General features: G+C 37.2%; 2 protein-coding genes across 3 annotated transcripts; one reads left to right on the plus strand and one right to left on the minus strand.

Annotated features, from left to right (window-relative positions):
• Positions 1-231: 231 nt before the first annotated feature.
• LOC106142965 (homeobox protein TGIF1-like) lies at positions 232-9180 on the plus strand. Its single transcript, XM_060945819.1, has 7 exons — positions 232-247; positions 782-869; positions 1422-1587; positions 4585-4809; positions 5240-5424; positions 5932-6022; positions 9061-9180. Exons 1-7 carry the CDS (start codon positions 232-234, stop codon positions 9178-9180), a joined length of 891 nt encoding a protein of 296 aa, XP_060801802.1.
• Positions 9181-9570: 390 nt separating this feature from the next.
• LOC106143037 (adenylate kinase isoenzyme 1) lies at positions 9571-21965 on the minus strand. Of its 2 annotated transcripts, none has more exons than XM_060945133.1 (5): positions 15411-15573; positions 14893-15082; positions 11881-12029; positions 10668-10838; positions 9571-9884 (listed from the first exon to the last, which is right to left on the minus strand). In XM_060945133.1, the coding sequence occupies exons 1-5, from the start codon at positions 15516-15518 to the stop codon at positions 9813-9815; spliced, it is 690 nt and encodes a 229-aa protein (XP_060801116.1). In that variant the 5' UTR covers positions 15519-15573; the 3' UTR covers positions 9571-9812. The 2 variants fall into 2 exon arrangements, with proteins under 2 accessions (XP_060801116.1, XP_013200462.1); XM_013345008.2 differs by lacking the exon at positions 15411-15573 and adding an exon at positions 21872-21965 and having other exon boundaries at positions 9694-9884.
• Positions 21966-23279: the final 1314 nt, after the last annotated feature.

A 23279-nucleotide genomic window follows, 5' to 3' on the forward strand; every position in this document is an offset into this window, starting at 1 on the left:
AAAAAATAGCACATTTTGAAAACAGACGCCCCTGATTAACCATCTGCGCGTGTATTCGTCGATGAAACGTATATTTTCAGTGTGTTTTCTCGAATTTTGGATAGTGATGTCTATCATAAAAAGTATATAGCGTGAAAGATTGGCAGTTCCTGTCAGCCAGGTGGAGAGCGCGGGAATTAATTGGACGTCCTTCAAAAAGTAGCCACGCTGCGTAGATCCGTGATCAAAGTTATGAAGATCAAATTGCGTAAGAATTTTCATACTACCCCATTTTTTACATTTTTGATCTCTACGGCTCCTTAAAAACCTTTTTTCGGGAAGTTTAGTTCATGAATCCGATCAAATTTTCAAAGAAATCTGGAGCGATAAATGAATAGTTTTGCTGCCATTCCATTCCAGTTGAGCGATCAGCTGATTTTATTTTATATGGGACCCATCACAAGTCGGAACGTTCTTCTTTAAATTTATAAAGCGTTCAACCAGCTAGAAACACTCTAAAATGTTAAGAAAACTACCTTGTGTGCGTTGTGAACCTATTTTGGTAATTTTGTTATAAGAATAATAGCATTTAAAATGTTGATGTAAGTACGTACTAACTGTTACCCACTTAAAAAAAAATTGAATAATTTTCTCTGGAAAAGATTTCTCTATTCTATTTGCCCAATGCGATCTGTTTTGAACTTCTTAAGTTCACATCAATCATACCATTATCATTCTTACCAACAAATTGACCCTGTCGGTCAAAATCGAAAAGCGACTACAGCGCCATCTATGTATCCAGCGCGCGATCGTTTCCCGTCGACGTCATCGACGGACGAGAACGAGAGCGGCACAGACTGGGACACCGACACAGTTCGCCACCCGCCCCCCTTGCACCCGACGCACTCGACGCACCAAGGTCACCCGTCGTTACCCCCGCACCCGACGCATCCGACGCACCCGTCGCATTTGTCGCACCCGTCGCAGTTCTCACACCCGCCGCTACCGAGACACCCGCCGCCGCATCCGCAGGTCAAATGGCTTTTGGTTTATTTTAGTTACTGTTGCCGTGTGGTTCCCGCCAATAGAAAAAACAATAGGACCACTCCATCTCTTTCCCATGGATGTCTTGGATGGATACTTGGGATTCCTCTTTTAGGCGATGGGCTATCGACCTGTCACTATTTGAATCTCAATCCTATCATTAAGCCAAACAGCTGAACGTGGCTTATCGGTCTTTTTAAAGACTGTTGGCTCTGTCTACCCCGCAAGGGTATATACCCGCATAGACGTGATTTAAATGTTATGTTTAGAAATGTCAATGGATTAGAATCTTTAAGCTAGCATTAATAACACTTAGTATTGCAGTTTACTTTGAATAGAGATTTGCATAGTTCCAGCTAAGCAATCATCTTCTGACCATAACAGGCTTACGGGCAGCACCCCCAAGCGATCATTGTAGGTTCCGTGCGCAAGCGCCGCGGCAACCTTCCCAAGCATTCCGTGAAGATCCTGAAACGTTGGCTTTACGACCACCGCTATAATGCGTACCCAAGTGACGCGGAGAAACTGGCTTTGAGCCAGGAGGCGAACCTCACCGTTTTGCAAGTAGGTTAATTTTTTTTTTGAACTTTAGGCACATTAACACTCTCCCTGCCATGGGATCCGCCGGCGACCCCCACTAATTCTTGTTCCGCAAGCCAAAGCACTTTTGTAACTTTTTAGTTAGGAGGCCATGGGGTCCGCCGGTAGCCCCCAATTATTTTCTTTCCGCACGCCACGCACAATTTGTATAGTTATTCATTAGCACGCCACCCTTTTATTATGACAGTTAGCCGCCGGCCGCCCCCACGGCCTGTCGTGTGCGTTTTTCCCGCGTTTTTACATCGATCGCGAAACTCGATCTTCTTTTGATAATGTCCGACGACTCAGATTTCGATCCCGACTTTATACCCGAGTCGGACGATAGTGAATTAACTTCGGACGACGATGAATCGACGAGTAACAGTAATGCTAACTCCGATGGTGATACTATGACGCCGCCGAACCGCGGCGCTGGCGCCGGCTCATCTCAACGTCCAGTTCAACGTGCGCAGACGTCGAGTAACGCAAGTTGCTGGTACCCGCCAACTGGAACCCGTCAGCAAGTATTTCCTTTTACTGGCACTCCTGGTGTGAAAAACATCCCCCAATTGTGTGAGACTGAATTGGATTATTTTCTTTTGTTTGTTGACGAAGAGATTATCAACTTGATGGTGACAATGACTAATTGTTATGCAGTAAAGACCAAAATAACTACAACTTTGCGACGTTCGAGTAGACTGAATGACTGGAAAGATTGTGATCAACAAGAAATGAAAAAATTTATTGGCTTATTGATGTGGATGGGCCTGAAAAAGCTGCCTAAAATTGCAGATTACTGGAGTCGTAACCCGCTATATGAAAATAAAGTGGCTGGATCTACTATGAGCCGAAATCGTTTCGAATTGTTACTGCGTTGTTGGCATTTCGAAGATACCTTTTTTGCCGAGACATCACGCACAGATAAGTTGATCAAAATAAGGCGTTTAGTTCAGTTGATCACAACCAAATACCAAAATTTTAAGACTCCTGATGAATACCTGACAGTCGATGAGACCATGGTTGCGTTCCGTGGGCGTATAAAGTTCATGCAATATATACCAGGTAAAAGGCACAAATACGGTATCAAGCTTTTTAAAATATGTGGAGACGACGGTTATACGTTTGATTTAATTGTATACGAAGGCAAAAAGGGTCCTGAGCGCCAACAGAATTTATCCAAAAACGTGGTGATGGAATTGAGCACTAAGTTCTTAGATGCTGGCCGAAGCATCATTACTGATAACTATTATACGAGCGTAGATTTGGCCGAGTCTCTATTACAACATTCCACGCATTTGATAGGCACCGTCAGAAAAAACCGGAAAGGGTTACCCAAGAATGTAGTAGGCGAGAAATTGAAGAAGGGAGAATTGGTTGCGATGGAAAACGAAAAGGGGATTTTGGTATTTAAGTGGAAGGATAAGAGAGAAGTCTTGGCCTTGTCTACTAAACACAAAGTGGGATTTGTCACTGTTACAAGCAAGCGCAACAAAAATAAATGTTCTCTGAAACCTATAGCAATTGCGGACTACAATAAGCACAAATGCTCAATTGACCTTTCTGATCAGATGGGAAGCTACTGCAACCCATCACGACGTAGCATTCGTTGGTTCCAAAAACTCGCAGTAGAATTGATACTGAACACATCTGTCATAAATGCTTTTCTTGTTTACACGGCACATAAAAGAGTGAAATCCAAACGCTACACTATAACAAAATTCAGAGAACAACTAAGCATACAGTTATTGGGTTTATATCAGGAAAGCACCAACGTTGCAGAGAATCGCGAAGCAGTAGAGCATAAGTTTGGGAAAAATCCTATAGCTGACCATCGTAATCGGATCATACGGCGTAAATGTATTCATTGTTACCAACTACTGCGCTTGCAAGGTAAAACAAGTGTTGAAGCCAAAAAGCTAACCAAAAAGACAAACACTGTCTGCCTTTTATGCCCCACTAAACCCAGTGTTTGCGCAGAGTGTTTCGCGACAATACACACGAAAAAGTAATTTTTTGAACATTATTATGTGTTTTTCAAACTTTTTATAATAACTAACACAAATAAATACATAAATACTCTACTTATGCTGTTTTTATTTATAATTTTCTCAGTCTCATAAAAAACATATTATTGATCCTACTGACTTGCTTTTTTTTTTTATTTGTAGTTAAGTTCACGCTGACGCCATAACACATATTGAATTTTCCGTATTAGCCAGCCAGCAGGTACAAAATCTGTTTGAATTTGGGAGGTCAAGGCGGATCCCACGGCGTACTGAAACAATTTTTGTTGGTCCCGCCGGCAGACCCCATGGCTTCCTGGAACCATTTTATCTTGTAATTCTCGGCCTATTTATTGCAAAAACTTGGGGTACGCCGGCGACCCCGTGGCCTCCTGAACTAAAATATCATTATACTTTGCCGGCAGGGAGAGTGTTAAATGTACTGGTGGACTTATGCCACAATGCAATATCTGTCAGTCGAACCTTGGGACCAAACTGATTTGGATGTACGGCTGGTAAGATTACTGTAAAAGAAATAGTTGGTAATATAAATTATATGAATAATAGTGCTATTTAATACACTTTCATATAAATTTATGTTTACATACCTGAGTAAATAAATAAATAAATATGTACAGGACAACACGTATTGAGTTAGCCTCGAAGTAACTTCGAAACTTGTGTTACGAGATACTAACTTAACGATACTATATTTTGTAATAAATACTTATATAGATGAACATCCAAGACCCAGGCCAATCAGAAAAAGTTCTTTTCTCATCATGCCCTGGCCAAGATATAATATATTATAAAATATAGTATCGTTGAGTTAGTATCTCGTAACACAAGTCTCGAACTTACTCCGAGGCTAACTCAATGAGTGTTATTTGTCCCTTATATATTTATTATTAAAAAAACAAGACTTTACTCCTAACTTTACGACATCATCACTCTTAAAGCATAGATAACTTCGCTCTAGGTTTGCAACTGGTTCATAAACGCACGCCGCCGTATCCTTCCCGAAATGATACGTCGGGAGGGGCATGATCCCCTGCACTATACCATATCAAGACGCGGCCGGAAGACCCCCGGGACCCATGCCGGCATTGTGGGGCCCATGATCGGCATGGACGGCGCCTCTACATCAGGAGTCACCCTTGGGCCAAATGTGACTGTGGCCGCGTGGAATGGCGTCGTAGTTCAGGTATTCTCTAATAGATATACTAGTATACTAGTAATAGTTTAGCCAAATAGCTAAACGTGGCGATTCAGTCTTTTCAAGACTGTTGGCTCTGTCTACCCCGCAAGGGATACAGACGTGACCATATGTATGTATATATTAACAGTTTAACAACTTCTGAGTCGTGAATCTGTTTTATCCTATCGTTATACCCAACGTGCCGTGTGGTTGCCGGCACCAAAAGGAAAAAAGACTAGGACCACCCTATCTCTTCTTGGGATTCTTATTTTAGGCAACGGGCTATCAACCTGTCACTTTTGAATGTCAATTATATCATCAAGCCAAACAGCTGAACGTGGCCTATCAGTCTTTTCAAGACGGTTAGCTCTGTCTACCCCGCAAGGGATATAAACAAGATTATATGTATGTATGTATGTAAAAAATCATATGTCAGAACGAAGCCGAGATCCGTCACGACTACGGCGACGGCCTCCTGGTGTACCGGAGTGACGGTGACGAGCTGGTGGAGGAAGGGTACTCCAGCGCGATCAGCGAGGAGGAGGTGAAGTACGACCCGTCGGTCTGGCAGTCCGTCATCAGATACGGCCCGGAGGACAATGATCTCCATCCGGCTTCTAGGTATTTTTGTATTTGAATTCTTGGTGAGAGGTCCACGTGGGTAGTATTTAAAGATAGAAACCTTCCTCGGATAATTTTCTTTCCAACATTTCAAATAGGAACAAAAGACGTTTATAATTTTCGGAGGTTCTAAGGACATTCATACAGCGGACTTTATAATTTATATATATATATATATATATATATATATATATACCTACTTATATATATATATATACGTGTATATAGAAATTTTAAGTTTGTTTTAGCCAATTCGAAATGATTTAGGGTCTTTAAGCTGAGATCATTATGTTAATTATACCTTCTTTAAAACTACCACATATTTGAAAGACCATTGTCCAATCTACATAATTGTAGTCCTCACAATGAGCTTGTTCACCAGAACAGCCCTGGAGTCTGTGGTTGTCGCAAGGACAAAATTTAATCTTAATGTTTTTATACCTTTCTTAAAACTACCGCATATTTGAAAGACCATTGTCCAATCCTCACAACGACCTTCTTCACCAGAACAGCCCAGGTGTCTGTGGTGAGCACGGAGGCTGATCGCGGCCTGGCCGGCGCTGGGGCGTGGCGGGCGCCGGCGAGGCGTCGCATGCAGGTAACTGTACTTTCAACCTTCCTTCACCTTCACCAAGGAAACTGAAGAGACTTAACAACTGCATACATACATACATATGGTCAAGTCTATATCCCTTGCGAGGTAGATAAAGCCAACAGTCTTGAAAAGACTGAATGGCCACGTTCAGCTGTTTGGCTTAATGATAGAATTGAGATTCAAATAGTGACAGGTTGCTAACCCATCGCCTAAAAAGGAATCCCAAGTTTGTAAGCCAATCCCTTAGTCGCCTTTTACGACATCCATGGGAAAGAGATGGAGTGGAATTGGAAAGTGGTCAATTGGAAAGAAGTATCTGCGAACCCGTCCGGGAAAGAGGCGTGATTTTATGTATGTATACGTATGTATGTATGTATGTGTACAAAGAAATGGTTTTGCACGATACAGGTGAGTACGCCATCGCCCCCCCGGCTGGCGGGCACCCCCCCGCCGGTGGCGCCGCCGCCGCCCGTGGCGGTGGAGCTCGAGGTGGCCACCACCGACATGTGGTGCCACACATAATTCATGTTGCGCGACATGGGGGTGTTGTGGAGACTGTCATTGTTAACATTGCTTCATGAAGAACTGACTAGTTTGAAATGTTGAAGAAAGAGTTGATGATTCGGGTTCATTTGCTTCATGAAGAGCTGACTAGTTTGAAATGTTGAAGAAAGAGTTGATAATTCGAGTTCATCAGTTTGATTTCACGTTTATTTTTCTTGTGTTGTGTGTTGTTTGTGAAATTTTTGATATTATTATGAAGAAGATTATCAGTCTTTCACGCAATATGGTAATCCAGATTGAATATTGCTCAATCATCTGTTTCAAAACTCGGAGTCCGCTTTTTGAAAGCTGTGAAGAGATTTCGCAAAGTTATCACGGGCTGACACTATTCTGAGAGAGTCTGATTTTTTAATGATTTGTTCGTTTTGTTCTATATCAACGAGAAGAGATGGAGTAGTCCCAATTTAGTCTCCCAAAAACTCATGGTTGAAATTGTTTTGTGATTTAGATAAAAATTATTGGTCCGAATTTCTGGGTGGTACTATTTTCTTCTCTCCCATAAAATTACATTATAGAGCAAGAGCCCGTGAACGCCAGACATACCTTATTTTGTAAAAGCTGAAAGTTTCTGTAAATATGCCTCTAGTACAGGTAGGAACGATCCCCACCTATGGTACTCAGGCAGTGGTTGCTTTGGCAGGTAGCAGGTAATAAAGGTATACTTTTTTCAACCTGAAATTCGTTAATTTGTAAAGCTCAATTTTTTGATATTTTATCCGTAATAATACACAAACTCGCGTTACTCATTGCCAGACACGTACTATGGTTGCAACCCCTTGCCAGACACCCCTAAACTATAATATTTTGTAACTCTACTTACGTCATTTTGTAAAATCTGAATTTAATACATATTTTTTGGGGAATTATTCAAACAAAGTTCCTGAAGTAGCCAGACAGTTTTGAAGGTTCTATTATCCTGCCAGACGCATTGGAGTGAGCAAAAGATGCAAGAGTGCGGAGTATATGTAGTAACTGGAGCGAGTGGGACAGTTTACTATGCGTATATAACCGTCCGTTGAACAATACAAAATAAACTAGGGATGGCGATCTAAGATCGATTAATCGAGAAATCGATTATTTGGAGCGAAAAAATCGATCTTTTTAATCGATCGTATACATTGAATCGATCTCGTGAATCGATCTCAGACATTCTAAAATCGAGATACGATTTTTTCTGTTTTGGTTTAAACCATACAATTAATTGAAGGCCCGTATTACAAGAGTGCTGCCGGTTGATTACTCAAAACCTCGCAAGAGAGAAGAAGAACCTTGTGAGCGCCTATTTTCAGTTGCTGGAAACATAGCAAATGATGAGCGGAACCGCTTGGATCCCGGTAGACTTGACTGATTGTTGTTTTTAAAAAGGTAAGGTATTAATCATTGGGAACTTTAAGTCAAATTATCTTATTGTTTTTGATTAAAAAAGATTTGAAAATAAATGTTTTGTTTTCTACCTGATCTGATACATTGATGATAATAGTAATAAAAATAATTGTTAAAAGAATTTGATAAAAAGATTGTTAATTCTAACATTTGTCTTGTTTTTTATACAGTGAAAAAAACATTTTGGAAAAATATCGAATTTTTGAGGATTGATTCATCAGGTCACATCCCTAAAATAAACGACAGCTGATGCGCAATGAAACGTCGCAAGAAACCGAACACTCTGTCCCACTCGCTCCAGTTACTACATATACTCCGCACTCTTGCATCTTTTGCTCACTCCAATGCGTCTGGCAGCATAATAGAACCTTCAAAACTGTCTGGCTACTTCAGAAACTTTGTTTGAATAATTCCCCAAAAAATATGTATTAAATTCAGATTTTACAAAATGACGTAATTAGAGTTACAAAATATTATAGTTTAGGGGTGTCTGGCAAGGGGTTGCAACCATAGTACGTGTCTGGCAATGAGTAACGCGAGTTTGTGTATTATTACGGATAAAATATCAAAAAATTGAGCTTTACAAATTAACGAATTTCAGGTTGAAAAAAGTATACCTTTATTACCTGCTACCTGCCAAAGCAACCACTGCCTGAGTACCATAGGTGGGGATCGTTCCTACCTGTACTAGAGGCATATTTACAGAAACTTTCAGCTTTTACAAAATAAGGTATGTCTGGCGTTCACGGGCTCTTGGGCTATTAGTCCACCCACAAATACCCTCACGTTTCGAATAATCTAGCTCTCCAGTTTATTTCTGTCGTAAACTATTTCGGAGGGGTCGGTGTTAAAACACTATTATAATTATAATTGTATCTAGCGTTTTCTAAGAGAATGGTAAAGTTTTGTTTTAGTTCGAGTATAAATAAAATGTTTTTCACGAATCTGCTTTTCCTTTTGTAATTAGAAGCCGCGGTAAGTGTGTTTTAATACCGGCATCACCTGAATGTTTATTATTAAAAATTTCAAATAACGTTCCAAAAATTTCTTTTGGTTGTGAGATTTCACTTTATGATGATGATGATGTGATTCAGGTGGTGCCGGATGAGAGTGAGGGTGAACAAGACAAGTTCAAGTGCCTGTATTTGCTCGTGGAGACGGCGGTGGCCGTTAGGCAAAGGGAGAAGGAACAAGAGATGATTCTGCCACTCTAAATGGAAGATGTGTCCAATGTTTTTCTGGAAAAAATGGTTATTTATCAACTGTGTTTATCAAATAAGAGTTAAGGAAAGTGGAAAGTACTTTTTTCCACAGATGACTAGGTTTTGTGATTAATTAGGAAAAATGTTTAATTTCACATTGGTTATAAGGGAAATCTTAGATAAATCTTGAAATCTTCATATTTTGAACAATCAATTGAATGATGATAACTAATATGGACATACCTATATAAATCTATGATTTACTAATGGTTATTTTTAAGTTTCACTTCGATTTAAGCAAGACATTTTTGTTTTATTTTATGTTATTAAGATTTAGCTAGAAGATAAGCTCTACCGTTTTCCAATTTACCAATTTTGTTGTTTGATCAATAAAGTATAATATTTGCCTGTTTTTTGTTAATGCTTCGTATTTTCATATATCTTTACTCCCTAAAACCTGTTTACAGGGTGCACTAATTTCTTTATATTATCAATAAAATCTGGTCAATGGTGACAACAACAAGATTACGAAAAGATAACACAATTTGCTTATCAGAATAAAAACATTATATTAACAAAGTGTCATTATAAATTAATTAAAAAGTATGTATTTACAAATTGTCTAATGTGTGGTGGTTTGTGGTTCACTTGACTAGAGGGTCCAGGATCTTCTGCACGTCTGCGAAGATCACGTCCACGGATCGTTCGGCATTTAACTGGAATTAATAAATTAATTTAATATTAAGAACACTTGACGATAGAAAGCTTGTGATGTCGCCCCGAGGAACACGAACAAATTTTGATAACCCCCAAAATTCTGATCTAAATTAAGTATATCTCCACCTTTTTGCGCCCTTGTTCATGATCACGTAGATTTACCAAATCCAGGGTAAGTCTACCTGACCTACCTGGTATGCAAACCCAAAATAAGGTCTTGGTCTAAATTGACTGAAGAGATTGCTTTAGCGATAAGCGATAAGTCAGGCTTTTTTTTGTGACTTTCCTTTTCTTTTGATGCAATAAAGAGTTTATCTATCTATTTATCAATGGGAATCTTGAATGCAATAGAATACATATTAAATCGTAAATATGATCATGATCGATGACTAGTGGGATAGATGGTAACATTTGACTTATGTCTCAAGAATGAGAATCTTCCCTTAGGAACAATCTGTTTACTTTCTCAATTGTCAAATCTCACAGTTCATCTATATTTTTTATAGCTGTGCCCGCGACTTCGTCACAATACCTCAATTTGAACCAGAACCTCCTAATAGTTGCAGCGTGATGTTATAAAGCCTAAAGCCTTCCTCGACAAATGTTCTATTCAACACACAAAAAAAAAATCAATTCAAACCAGTAGTTCCTGAGATTAGCGCGTTCAAACAAACAAACAAACTCTTCAGCTTTATAATATTTGTATATACTCGCACGCGATACGACTTCTCTCTAACCACATTTTTATTCTCAATGAACTAACAATATATCTTGACCCTCACCCTTTGGATTTTGTTCGGGTACTGCGCCAAGACCTGGTCGTTGTTGTCCAGGAAGGTCTTGAGCCTGAGTTTGATGGTCTCCTCGTTATCATCAGAACGTCCCGAGCTGGCTGCGCGGCCGAGCAGCCGCTTTGTCAACGTTTCCGATGACGCTTCGAAGTATAGGATCACCTGGATATATTTGGAATACCACAATTATTATGTTTTTTTTCTATTGTTGAGCAACTCAGTGGGATTAATGAGATCAGAGGAAGAGATCCAGAGGAAGACAGAAGCATTTTTATTTGCATTTTAACATGCCTTTTTGTTGGAGAAGTCTTCGTAGAATTTGTATGTATGTCTCTAAAAACTTATTACAATGATTGTCTAGATATATTTATATTTAGATGGTTTGGTCATGTGGAGAGAATGAATGAAAGCAGGTTGACTAAGCAGATATACGAGGAGAGTGTGGAGGGAAAGGTCGGAGTGGGAAGGCCTAGACGAACATATCTTGATCAAATTAAGGACGTCCTGGCAAAAGGGTCAGGTCAAGAGTACCCGAAACATGGATGAAGCCAAGGAAGTATGCAGAGATCGTGGCAAGTGGAAAGATGTAGTTTCTGTCTACCCCTCCGGGAAAGAGGCGTGATTTTATGTATGTATGTATGTATATTTTAAAGCTGTATCCTGTGGTATCTACTTCCAAGTAAAATTAAACAGTAGTTTATTCAGGGTTTTTGTTAGCCATTATTTAGTAGGTACTTAAAAGTTAACATTATAAATAGAAAGTTTATCAGGAAAAAATGTCGTCTCGTGTAGACATGAAAAATGTCGCTTTAGAGTTGCCAACTTCTGTTGACGGAAGTTTAATGTTAGTAAGAGATTAAAGTACACCGAGAAACAGAACAAATCTATGATGAAAGATATTGATGACGACATACATACATACATACATACATACATACATACATACATACATACATACATACATACATACATACATACATACATACATACATACATACATATGATCACGTCATCGAGATTCAAATAAAGACAGGTTGCTAGCCCATCGCCTAAAACAAAAATCCCAAGTTCATAAGCCCATTCCTTAGTCGCTTTTAACGACATCCATGGGAACGAGATGGGAGTGGTCCTATTCTTTTTTTCCATTTGCGCCGGGAACCACACGGCAACCAATGACAATTTGCCTTAATTAAGCCCTACTCACACTGACAGGGGCGATAGCTTGCTCGAAAGCAAGCCCCTGCGCCTTCTCCCGAGGGTAGCCATCGATGAGGAACCCCTTCGAGTTGGGAGCGTTCGCCAGGATCGCTTCCTTCAACAGGTCCAACACGACGTTGTTTGGGACCAGTTCACCTGGAATAATAATAAGAAATGCTCAATTTTTTTTTTTACTTTTGCCGAAGGAAAAATTAATAGATAGGCTGGTAGGCCACGTTCAGCTGTTAATGATAGAATTAAAAAATATATAAATATATTATATATACCTAATTGAAATTTCTTTTTTTCATTTTAAATATTATAATTAAATCAAATTAAAACTAAAGCTAAAAACTACTTATAAAAAAGAAAGATGATTACAAACTAAAATTTAATTTAGAAATAGTACAGTCCCTGAATAGCATCAAAATGCGGGAGTGTGCCCAGAAGGCTGGCGGCGTTGCCATTCAAATTGGCATTGGATTCTCTGAGCCAGATAAATTCCAGCCCTCCGGTAAAAATATTTTGATCAAATAAATTAAAAAAGTAAACGTTAAAGACAAAAGAGATGATTGATGGACGCTCCACTTAACCCACCGACAAGAGTTAGCTTTTAAATTTAAAAAGAAGAAGACTTTTACTAAAGAACCAGCCCTTTAGTTGCCTTTTACGACATCCATGGGAAAGAGATGGAGTGGTCGCATTCAATTTTCAATTGGTGCCGGGAACCACACGGCACTTACAATTACAATAATCTGATTATAACCATGACAAAACTCATTTGAGATAACATTGTGATGATTGCGAGTGCATTGTTTGGACGTAGAAACAAATTACGTAAATACGTGAGGCACTCTGCCAGGTATGATCAGTGTGATTTTGTGACTTGTGCATTAATGCATATAACTAATACATGTATGTATGTTCTAAATTAAATTTCTTGTTAATGTATGAATTGTTTATTTGTTTGTATCATTAGCTTAGTATTTCCAGTAATATTGATGTCATCAAAACATCCTGTAAAAAAAACCCAAGTCTTTCTAGCTCAGTCTTTCTACTGTAAAAGGTTGTGAGATTCATGTAATACCAAGTCGGCTAATCTTTTTAGTATCTACTTAAATGAACCTCTGTCTTAAGTTTTTATGATATATGGCATGATAATAACTTATGTAAAAACTTTAGGCAGAAGGTCCTTTAAGGAGAGACTAGAGTAGAAAGACTGAGCTGCGAGACTTGGGTTTTTTTTACAGGTTTCATGTTTTTGATGGCATCTCACTTCTTTTTGTAGAGTCCTAATTTTTGGTACCATTATATTAATTTTTTAGATTTTCATACTTCGAGACATCATGTTATGTGTTTTTCATTCCGTCGACCATTTTACAAGTAATAATGTTGTTCAGTTTCATGGGCTAAACACACCCTTACCCACCCTATACCCCCTCCCGTTATGCCTCATACGGTAGGTACCTATCTACACCTATTATTTTCTATTATACAGTAATAATGATTCATTAACTGCAAATGTAACCTTGTAATCTTATACATTTATATGGGGTTACAAAGTTATTCATGCAGTTGGTGTATTTAGAAAACTGGACCGAAATTACAAAATATTTAGGTTTTCCCATGATTATGTCATTAAACACTATTTGTATTCTAAATTTGAAGCTTCTTGAAAATATTACTTCCATTGTTATTTATTATTTATCTTTGGGAGGGTTCCTTTTACATCTTAAACCACTTAGATCTGTTAGAAGCGATTGAAGGTGCAATTTGGGGTTTTCATTCATAATGTATAGAAAAATTCCCTGAGCATTGGGTATTAACACACGTGTAAAAGTATAAATGCAAGGTCTCAAATACGAATAATATACAAAAATAATTGTTGTTTTAATACTCATAAATTAAACTCCCCGGATGTAAAAGTGAACCTTTATAATGAGCAGAATAACCTTGATGACTTGGCAAAGACTCTTCGATTATTTTTACATAGTCATTATGGTCAATGTCAATCGATTTTTGTGTATTCTTAGGAAAATTCTCTAATTTATTTTGTTTAATGATCGCGACGTTGTAGTGTAGGTAGGTACCTACTTAATAACAGAATTGAGCTTTGCTGGAAAAGTAGTTGAAAATGGCTTGAATTGCTAAGTAATGAAAGCAATTCACTTTTTAAAATGCTTTTACTAAACATTAACGAGTTTTTGATTTAGTAATACGTTGTTTAGTCGTTCAAGATCCTAATATATATCAAATTATAGTGTGCTGTGTAAGTAAGTAAATTAAGTGTGTTCTTCAAATGGAAAAATGGTAGTTTATTAAAAAAAGATCGACGGATATAATTTTTATGATGAATCTCCTGATAATGTATGATCTGTCAAAGTGGAAAGTGCCGTGTGGTTACCGGTACCAATTAAAAAAAATAGGACCACTCCATCTCTTTCCCATGGATATCGTAAAAGGCGATTAAGGGATAGGCTTACAAACTTGGCATTATTTTTTTAATCGATGCGCTACCAACCTGTCACTATTTGAATCTCAATTCTATCATTAAGCCAAATAGCTGAACGTGGCCTATAAGTCGTTACAAGACTGTTGGCTCTGTCTACCCCCCAAAGGGATATATACGTGACTATATGTATGTACCTATGTCAAAGAAGAAATGCTAAAAGAAGAAGCTCTCAAATAGATAATCCATCTTATAGGATAATTATAATAATAATCATCTATCAGTCTTCACAAGACTTTCGGCTCTGTCTACTTCCCAAAGGGATATAGACGTGACTACATCTATGTATGTATGTCAAAGAAGAAATGCCAAAAGAAGAAGCTCTCAAATAGATAATCCATCTTATAGGATAATAATAATAATAATCATCTATCAGTCTTCACAAGACTGTTGGCTCTGTCTACCCCCCAAAGGGATATAGACGTGACTATATTTATGTACGTATGTCAAAGTAGAAATGCCAAAAGAAGAAGCTCTCAAACAGATAATCCATGTTATAGGAGCACTCACCCCTCTCCATGATAGCCGTCAGCTGCTTGGCCCTGTCAGAGCCACTCTTCACCTCGGCCCGAAGCAGGTCTCCAGTGGAGAGGTGGGTGAATCCGTACTTAGCGATGATCTTCTCGCATTGGGTTCCTTTCCCGGAGCCAGGCCCGCCCAGCACCCACACGATGGGTGTCTTAGATGTGTCTATAGGCGCCTGAAAAGTTTGTGTTCTATTGTTTACATACATACCTATATATAAACACGTCTGTATCCCTTGCGGGGTAGACAGAGCCAAGAGTCTTGAGAAGACTGATAGGCCACGTTCAGATTTTTTTTTTGTTTTTTTCTTTTTATCTTTATTATTTATACATTTGGGTATTTACATTATTATGCATGAAAAGAGTTATGAGTTTATAGGAAGCAGGAGAGGTTAGAGTTTATAGCAAGTGGAAATCCATAGTTTCTGCCTACCCCAATGGAAAACAGGCGTGATGGTATATCTGTATGTATGTATGTATCTAGATAAAGTATAAATTCCCTACCGTTCGTTTGTAAGCCTTGCATTTAGGTGACATGCACTGAAGTGGACACGGTATTATTTTGTCGACTACTGGCTCTTCGCATGGCTGACACAGCTTCTCCTCATTCATTACGTTGATTGGATTAGGTTTTAGAAAAATAATAATTAATTCTTCATTATTTTATTTATTGTGTGTCTAAAATTGTATTGTACCAACTGAAATTTGAAAGTTTGAAGTTGTTATGTCATATCCGTTGATGTCGAATGAAAGGTAGGTCGTCAAGGGAAGAGGTTTTGTAATGATCAAATTTACATACATAAATACATATGGTTACGTTTGGGATATAAACGTAACCATATGTATTTATGTATGTAAATTTGACTACCGCGCAAGAGATATAGAAGTGGTAATGTGTGTGTGTCAAAAGGATGATAGGAAAATCAAGATTAAGACTGTAGAAATTGTATTAAAACTCTAAGCTTTCATTGCTAGTGCTCAAACATTCATAAGACATGTTTTGATTGGTTCTTGATGATATCATTTTAATTAACAATCCTACTAATATAATAAATGCGAAAGTTTGTGAGTATGTCAGGAAGTCAGTATGGATGTATGTTGCTCTTTTACGCAAAAACTACTGAACCGATTACGATGAAATTTGGTATGTAGGTAGCTGAAGACCCAGAATAACATATAGGCTAGGCTTTTTATCCCGGAGTTCCTGCAGGAATGATAGGGTTTCCATGCGGAAGTCGCGGGCGGCCTCTAGTAGGTACCTACCTACTCTATATTTCTAAACGTTAATAATTTCTTGATTTGTTGACGAAATATTCCATTATTTTTCATTACCTTGGTAAGAAACACATCGTCCTATGTTCATGAATAATTGATATGATAACCTCCATGAGCAATTTACAATGGATCAATACATAGCCGAGGGTTGACTTCGACATCAGAGACAAATCAATTAGTAGAAACGTGAACCACCTACGTACAGGGAGGAAATCTGTATAGTACAGGCATTCTATAGAGTTTCTAGGAAATGTATAAAACGCCTAAGATCTGTAGAAAATGTGTGAAATCCTTGGCAAAGTGTGAAATAAATAATATTTCATACCTGGTCTGGTGGTTTAAGGTATGCTATTCTAAAGATAGATTTCCTAGGAATTGTACAAAATGACGGATTACATATATTTTCGGCAACATAATGTATATACCTGTAGAAGGACTGTGATGCCTCGAGTTTAGTTTTAGTTTCACAACCTTCTAACAAAAACAAGACTGAAAGAAATACCTACCAATGAATAAATGTTTAACACTACCACTTTTAATGTCTATCACTGTCTTTCTCATCGTATGGTGTAATTACGTACCTTTCTTCGCAATTAGCCTCAAAGATTGATATTGGAAAAAACGCCATACAAATAATAACTACTTTTTGGAAAAAAAAATGGAAACTAACTGATTTCTTTTGGTCAAATCTTTGCTAAGGTAGAATGTCCGGCCGTTTGACACCAACCCAGTTTGATTTGCTCTTACTGAGTCCTATATTTCCATGCCTTCATCATTCTCCCAGTGTTTGTCCTCGGCTGGAGCCCAGGGTCCGCCCACAGTCACGATTAAAGAGTGGGTTAATCTGGTAATCACACAGATTTACTTACATTTCCCTGACCTCCTTGACTCTGTTACACAGGTGAGCCTAACTAACTTCGAAATTTCAAACCTATTACAATTCTTATTCATCTATTTTGACTTCCGAAAATATTCCAGTCTACTTTAGTATTTATATAAATAGATCCATTAAGATTTAGGAAGGTAGGTCGATGTGTAGACGTAACAGCGTGAGGCGATCGTCACGGTCAGACGTATTTTAAGATATTTGTTTTGTTTTCTACTATCTGTTAGGGAAACGGAGGATTTTACCAGTAAATTTATACATAATAATATAATTCCAAAAGAAGGAAAAGTGTGTTTGTTAATAAAAAAAAAAACAAAAAAGAAAATGTTGGCAACGATTAACTAATATTAGTATTGTGGCGACACCTATAAACGTCACAAGCCATCAACCAATCATAGCGGGATTACGAAGCGTTCAACCAATAGCAGCTACGAGTGACTAGGTTACGAACTAGGTCTAGGTAAACATGAACAAAATCCTTAGCATTAAGTTACACCTATTTATTTAATAAATACTTTGTACAAATAAGTAATTAATGTGTGTAACTTTATAGCATACAATGTTCAGTTACAGTTTTATTATATGTATGGATAATCAAGCAAATCTTTGTCTTCAACTCTTGTATCTTCCACATAATTTTCATCCCAGCATGATGGTTTGTACAGAAAGGTAAGGCAAATGAAATTACAATTTGAAGTATTTAAATCGTAAATTAGCCTTCCTTCCAATAAATAACCCAAAAACCCTAAGAGGAGACTAAAAGACCATACTATTATAAACCAAATTAACTGCCCACAAGTCTAAAGACCCGCTATTAGCTGTTACAATGTTACTTTGATCTCTATTATTGTATCAACATTACGTCCATGGAATGTCCATATTGACCATGTCAAACGTAATTTTATTGTAATGAACCTCGTTAAAATGAACGACGCCTCATCATGTGAACAAACATGTATCAACAAACAATCCATTTTTATTATTATTTATTTAACAGATCGCACCATCCGCACATAAATCTCAGTTTGGTCCATAGTTTCGACTGGCAGATAATGCTTTGTAGCATTAAGTCCATCTGATGTAGGTGCATTCTATGTGCATTAAGTTTCAATAAAAAAAAATTAATCCATCTGCCCAGAGAGAAAAAACAGCTGCTTGGGTGATGACATTCGTACAGTCTTGAAATGGATTAAGAAACCCCAATTGAAAAATGCAGAAAAGCTTTGTAGGAAAAAACAAATATAAGAAAAATAATTCTTTGGAGCAATCAGCCAAGATCTAACGCTATATAAAGCTCAATAAGAATAAACTAATTGACAAGAGCTGTCCCAGTTTCCGCGTGGCAATTAGTTGTAGGAGATCTATTTGCGTCTCCAGTATGATAATGACCGCTGCCAGGCCGAGACGCAGACACGGGCTGCGCTTGCGCATTGGCAAGCTGGCAAGAATAGGTCAATGCAGTTGTTTGTTTACTAATACAAAAGATCGTTAAATCATGAAAGTTTGCGTTCATCCCCCGCAGCAAGGCACGGGCGACGTCGTTTTTTATCGCCTGAAAAACTCACTGTTCCGCTTTTTATTGTGATATGAAACGAGACAGCGATAGTGTATAGCTATGTATTACAGCCAGGGTGACAATAAGGTTTTTAACTGATAATTTTTATAAGACATTGACTGTATATTTTTCTGCTAGTCTATTTAAGACGATTTAAATAATTTTTCAAGATATTCCCACGTCTCCTAATCGTTAAAACGTTTCAAACGTCGAGCGATGTGCCAAATTGAAGGGAAAACGGGTATCATAACACCGCCGTGTGATTGGCAGTGATCTCAACACGCTCCATTACGGAGATGGAATATGTGACACATTATTTACTAACGCATATATACCTACCTACATTCATTCATGACTGTATCAGAGAATTATTACAAATAAAAATATAACGAATAAAAATATGAAGAAATTTTTTTTTTATTAAAACCAGCACTAAGTTAACATAACAGGCCTTCAAAAGCACACATTTTTTTCAGGAAATAGCTGCGCAAGTTGTATTGAAACAAAATTATTCCGGTCTCTATAGGAATATGACAACTTTTTGAGGCGTTGGACTAGTAACTTGTCATTCATTTGAATTTCAATTCCGCTATAAAGTCATTAGCTGAACGGGGCCTTTTTGTCTCTTCGACACTGTTGGCTCTGTCTACCCTATTGGGGATGAAGATGTGATTATATGTATATACTTCAAGATCGAGGTCGACGATTGCGATCCTGCTTAAATTGAAACTTTCCGTATGGAAAATATTTATTTATACTCACAGAAAAAACATACAGCTGAACATGGCCTTTCAATCTTTTAAACTCTGCTAGCTCTGTCTACCCCGCGAGGCCTATAGGCGTGACGTATATGTATGTCTATAATTCTGTATACATATATATTGTCAAGTTTCAATATACCTATGCCTGTGTATGAATGTTGTATGTACATATTTTCGTAAAAACTGCCAGTACAAATTGAAAAAAAAGGAAACACGTGAAGTTATCTGCAAATACGCTACCTCTATTACGCGTGCACTCCAATAACATGAGTTCCTGACTTCGCACCAAACATCCAAAACCAGTATAACGACATAGAAAACTTTGGCGTTTGCACTGTTTATTATGATTTTCATTTATTGTTAAGAATCCCTTGGATTCTGTAAAGGAAACCTTGATTTCTAGGAGTATTTATAACTGAATTGGTGCCAGTTGGCAGCGTGGTCGCACCACGGCCGCGGACTGTTACTGGACTGTTTTGGAGAAAACAAGTTCATTTCGTGAGAGTTTGCGAGGTGACCTTCTGATCGTGAACGCCGCTTTTGGGCTAAATCTAGATTTGTAGATCGATAACAACTAATTGGTTTAAAGTTACAGTAAGAAACGGGGCGTGCCTATTAAGAGAAAAAATAATTATTCTTTTTTTTAATAAATGTCCTTCCTGAGGTGCATAAGGTCCTGAATATTCCTTAGTGCAGTCCCAGAGAAAGCTATTTCTTTCAATTCTCTCTCCCTTTCTATTTCTATCTCTTCCTTTATTAGATAGATAGATTTATAATATGTTTATTCGACAGAGCTACAGTCACAAACAAATATAACAATAACCTAACGAACACAGGTAGCAAGTCGAAATGGTCATTACTCTAGAAAATGGAAATTTGCAACCTTGTTATTCTTGACAGCCCAGGTTTAGATTCCTCTTAAATCAATTATTATACTCCAAAGTTCGTATGCTTAGAGCTAAGAATGAAATCAAGAAATAGGTAGAAGCGAATACCATGTTTCAATAGGTAATAACACTTCGCTACCATTGATCGCCTTCATTCATGCTTATCAGATAAAACGTGTGCAATAGCCACAGTAAATAGAACAGAAACTTTAACATCATAAAAAAGGAACAAGACTTTTAGTTTTTAATGCGAGTAATGTCCTAGACAATAATACTGTTAAGCTTATGATAAAAAGGTTGTTTAAAATATAGCTTTAAATTACACAATAACTTTTTTGAACAACTTTTTTTATGGACTTGAAATTTTTTAATGCAGCTTTGCAATGCACTTTTACGTCAATTTATCAAAGATAAGTTCAGATTTCAAAGATAAACAAATCTTCGTATATTGTACGTTAAGTTTCACATACTAGGATTTTATTATAATAGGTAGATAAATATTATCTAAATTAAAAAAAAAGATTTAATGATAATTATGAAGTTGGACAACAAAGAATAACAAATATAGAAATCTTGTTTTCTTATAATCAAATGTCTACGAATAAAATTATGTATATCGTTTTTATAAATATAATACATGAACCGCACTAATATTGCAAAAAAAAAAACAAGATTTATGTTTTATGTTAATGATAAACTGATTTTTTTTATCTAAATTTTCCTATACTACCAATTGATATCACACGGAAATAGCCCTGATTAATTTCGTAAGATTCACTTGCTTCGTCGCAATTCAAACTGAATGACCAAATGAAAAAAAAGGTATTTTTGCGATGTCATTAACACTGCAAATATGGACAAAAAAGCGGGAAAAGCCGCAGAAATCAATCCCTTCTTCAAATAAAGGAATCTAGTACGTAGGTACAAACCTACTAACATAAAGATTGTATAAATTACTTATCTCTATTTAAAACGATTATGAAGATAAAATGATTAATTCGGATGCACTTTGTATTTTGTGATGAAGATATAATAAATGTCTGACTGAAATCACTACTATAAGGTGTATAATTTTACTTTATAGCTTATTCATTTTGTCATTCCTAGATGCCATAATTAATGAACCAGAATAAACCTGCGCCTATGCAGATATTATACAACCGTTCCAATTCAGCGTAAGTAGATAAACTTTATGATTTTTAGATCGGTATATTCTGGATTTCTGAAATTTGCCAAACGAATCTCTAAAATAATAAACGGTCCGACTACAAATCCTTAGATTACAGGCAATATTGACATTAGGTGCAAATAGAATCAAGTGCAAAGATCTATGATTAGTTAACTACCTAATAATAGATATACGCTTAAAATAAAAAAGAAATTGTTTTTTTTTTTGTTTTTATGTAAATGCTGAGTGAAAACTGATTTGGTCTGACTTTCAGCTCAATCGTGCACGAGTATGGTGACAATTATCCACTAAATATCTCATGCGCAGATGAATTGTCACATTGCGTAGTAAAATCCAATTTCAGAGCGTGAAATGAAATATATGTGAAATAATATTAATAAAGTTAAATAAAATGAAAACCATCTTTACTTACCATTATATTTAAATAAGAGCGGGAAAATTGTCGAACACGCACGGAACGTCTACACAGAACTGGCTATGCGGCCCGACTGCGGTTCCGCGCCTTGGTCAAGGTCGTGGAAACTGTGCCAGGCAGCCAATAATCGACCTCCGCTTGCGCGGGAAATATCAGAAGGGCGGGAACGCTGTAGCTCCCTGAAATTTGTTTTCTACGGCTTGTGTAGAATTTAATAAAAGTATCACATACACATACCTACGTAATTTTCTTGCAGTCATTGGTACTCTAACTCAGTACGTAACGGTAATTATCGATATTGGGCTTGTATCTCCCTCAAAATTTCAGCAGTTAACCAACATAAAATATAAATAGCTGGAGAGCTAGTGAACCCTCCGAGTAACGGTGTTCCTGTAAGGCTAGAAATTTGTAGAGTGATGATTCATAGCACACCAAGGCCAAAAATCATGACCTGGCAGGCATCTGCCCTGCACGTCATCATCACTTTTATTTCTTAAAATGTAAAAAAAATAGGAAAAATAAACTTCCTGCTGTAAGCTTCAAAATTTAATATCATCTATTTTATTTTTTGATAATTATAAAAAAAAAATTGCCAGGCGATTAGAGTAAGCACAAGTACCTGCCAGGTGCATCGAGAACTGCACATTTTAGGAAGAAAAATAAACTTTCTTCTGTAAAGTTGAAATTTAAGTATATGTTTCAGTATATCATTTAGAAGAAATGTGTACAATGACAGGCGGTTCTGAACAGCATAAGACCTTGACAGGCGAGGGGAAAGATGCTAAGAGCGTGCGAGTGTCAACGATTTTTATATGAAGACGAATCCTACTTTTGAATTACTACGCTGCATATTTTGAGTGACTTTGAAAATTTAAATTTTATATTATTATATGCTATCTTGAGTAATGTGAAGGAAATACTTTCGAGGAAGGTAATGTGTGTTATTTATTTGGATGCTATGCGGGTGTTGCTATACGCTCTTTTGTTTGATAATGTAATAAGTAAGTATGAATATGTACATATGTGCAAATTTTTAACGTATAACATTATTATTATACATGTGTAATCCTACTACTATTATAAAGGCGAAAGTTTGTATGGATGTTTGTTACTCTTTCACGCAAAAACTCATGCGATGAACAGATGTGCTTTTTTTTTTAAAAAAAAAAGGAACGGATTGCTCTCCTACAATTCAAGGCAGAAGTGGAACTTGATAAATGATGAAACTGACACCCATATATAAAGGTATTTTCTCTATGCTGATACCGAATAACTGGACGAATTTTCGATCAGGTCACGTGTTACGAGATTAACATTTTTACCCATCACAAAAAGTGCATAACGCCGATAAAGAAGTTTTCGCTCCAAACTTTTTTAGGAAATGTTGAAAACGCAAGATACAAAA

Source organism: Amyelois transitella, chromosome 2, assembly GCF_032362555.1.
Source record: "Amyelois transitella isolate CPQ chromosome 2, ilAmyTran1.1, whole genome shotgun sequence".
Lineage (NCBI taxonomy): Eukaryota > Metazoa > Arthropoda > Insecta > Lepidoptera > Pyralidae > Amyelois > Amyelois transitella.

Coding starts and splice junctions, on each gene's coding strand:
- LOC106142965 (XM_060945819.1), top strand. Junction 4,810..5,239: donor GGAATGGCGTCGTAGTTCAG/GTATTCTCTAAT, acceptor ATCATATGTCAG/AACGAAGCCGAGATCCGTCA. Junction 6,023..9,060: donor CGGCGAGGCGTCGCATGCAG/GTAACTGTACTT, acceptor GATGTGATTCAG/GTGGTGCCGGATGAGAGTGA.
- LOC106143037 (XM_060945133.1), bottom strand. CDS start 15,518: ATGAATGAGGAGAAGCTGTGTCAGCCATGCGAAGAGCCAGTAGTCGAC. Junction 12,030..14,892: donor GACGGCTATCATGGAGAGGG/GTGAGTGCTCCT, acceptor TTATTATTCCAG/GTGAACTGGTCCCAAACAAC. Junction 9,885..10,667: donor ACCCGAACAAAATCCAAAGG/GTGAGGGTCAAG, acceptor TATTAATTCCAG/TTAAATGCCGAACGATCCGT.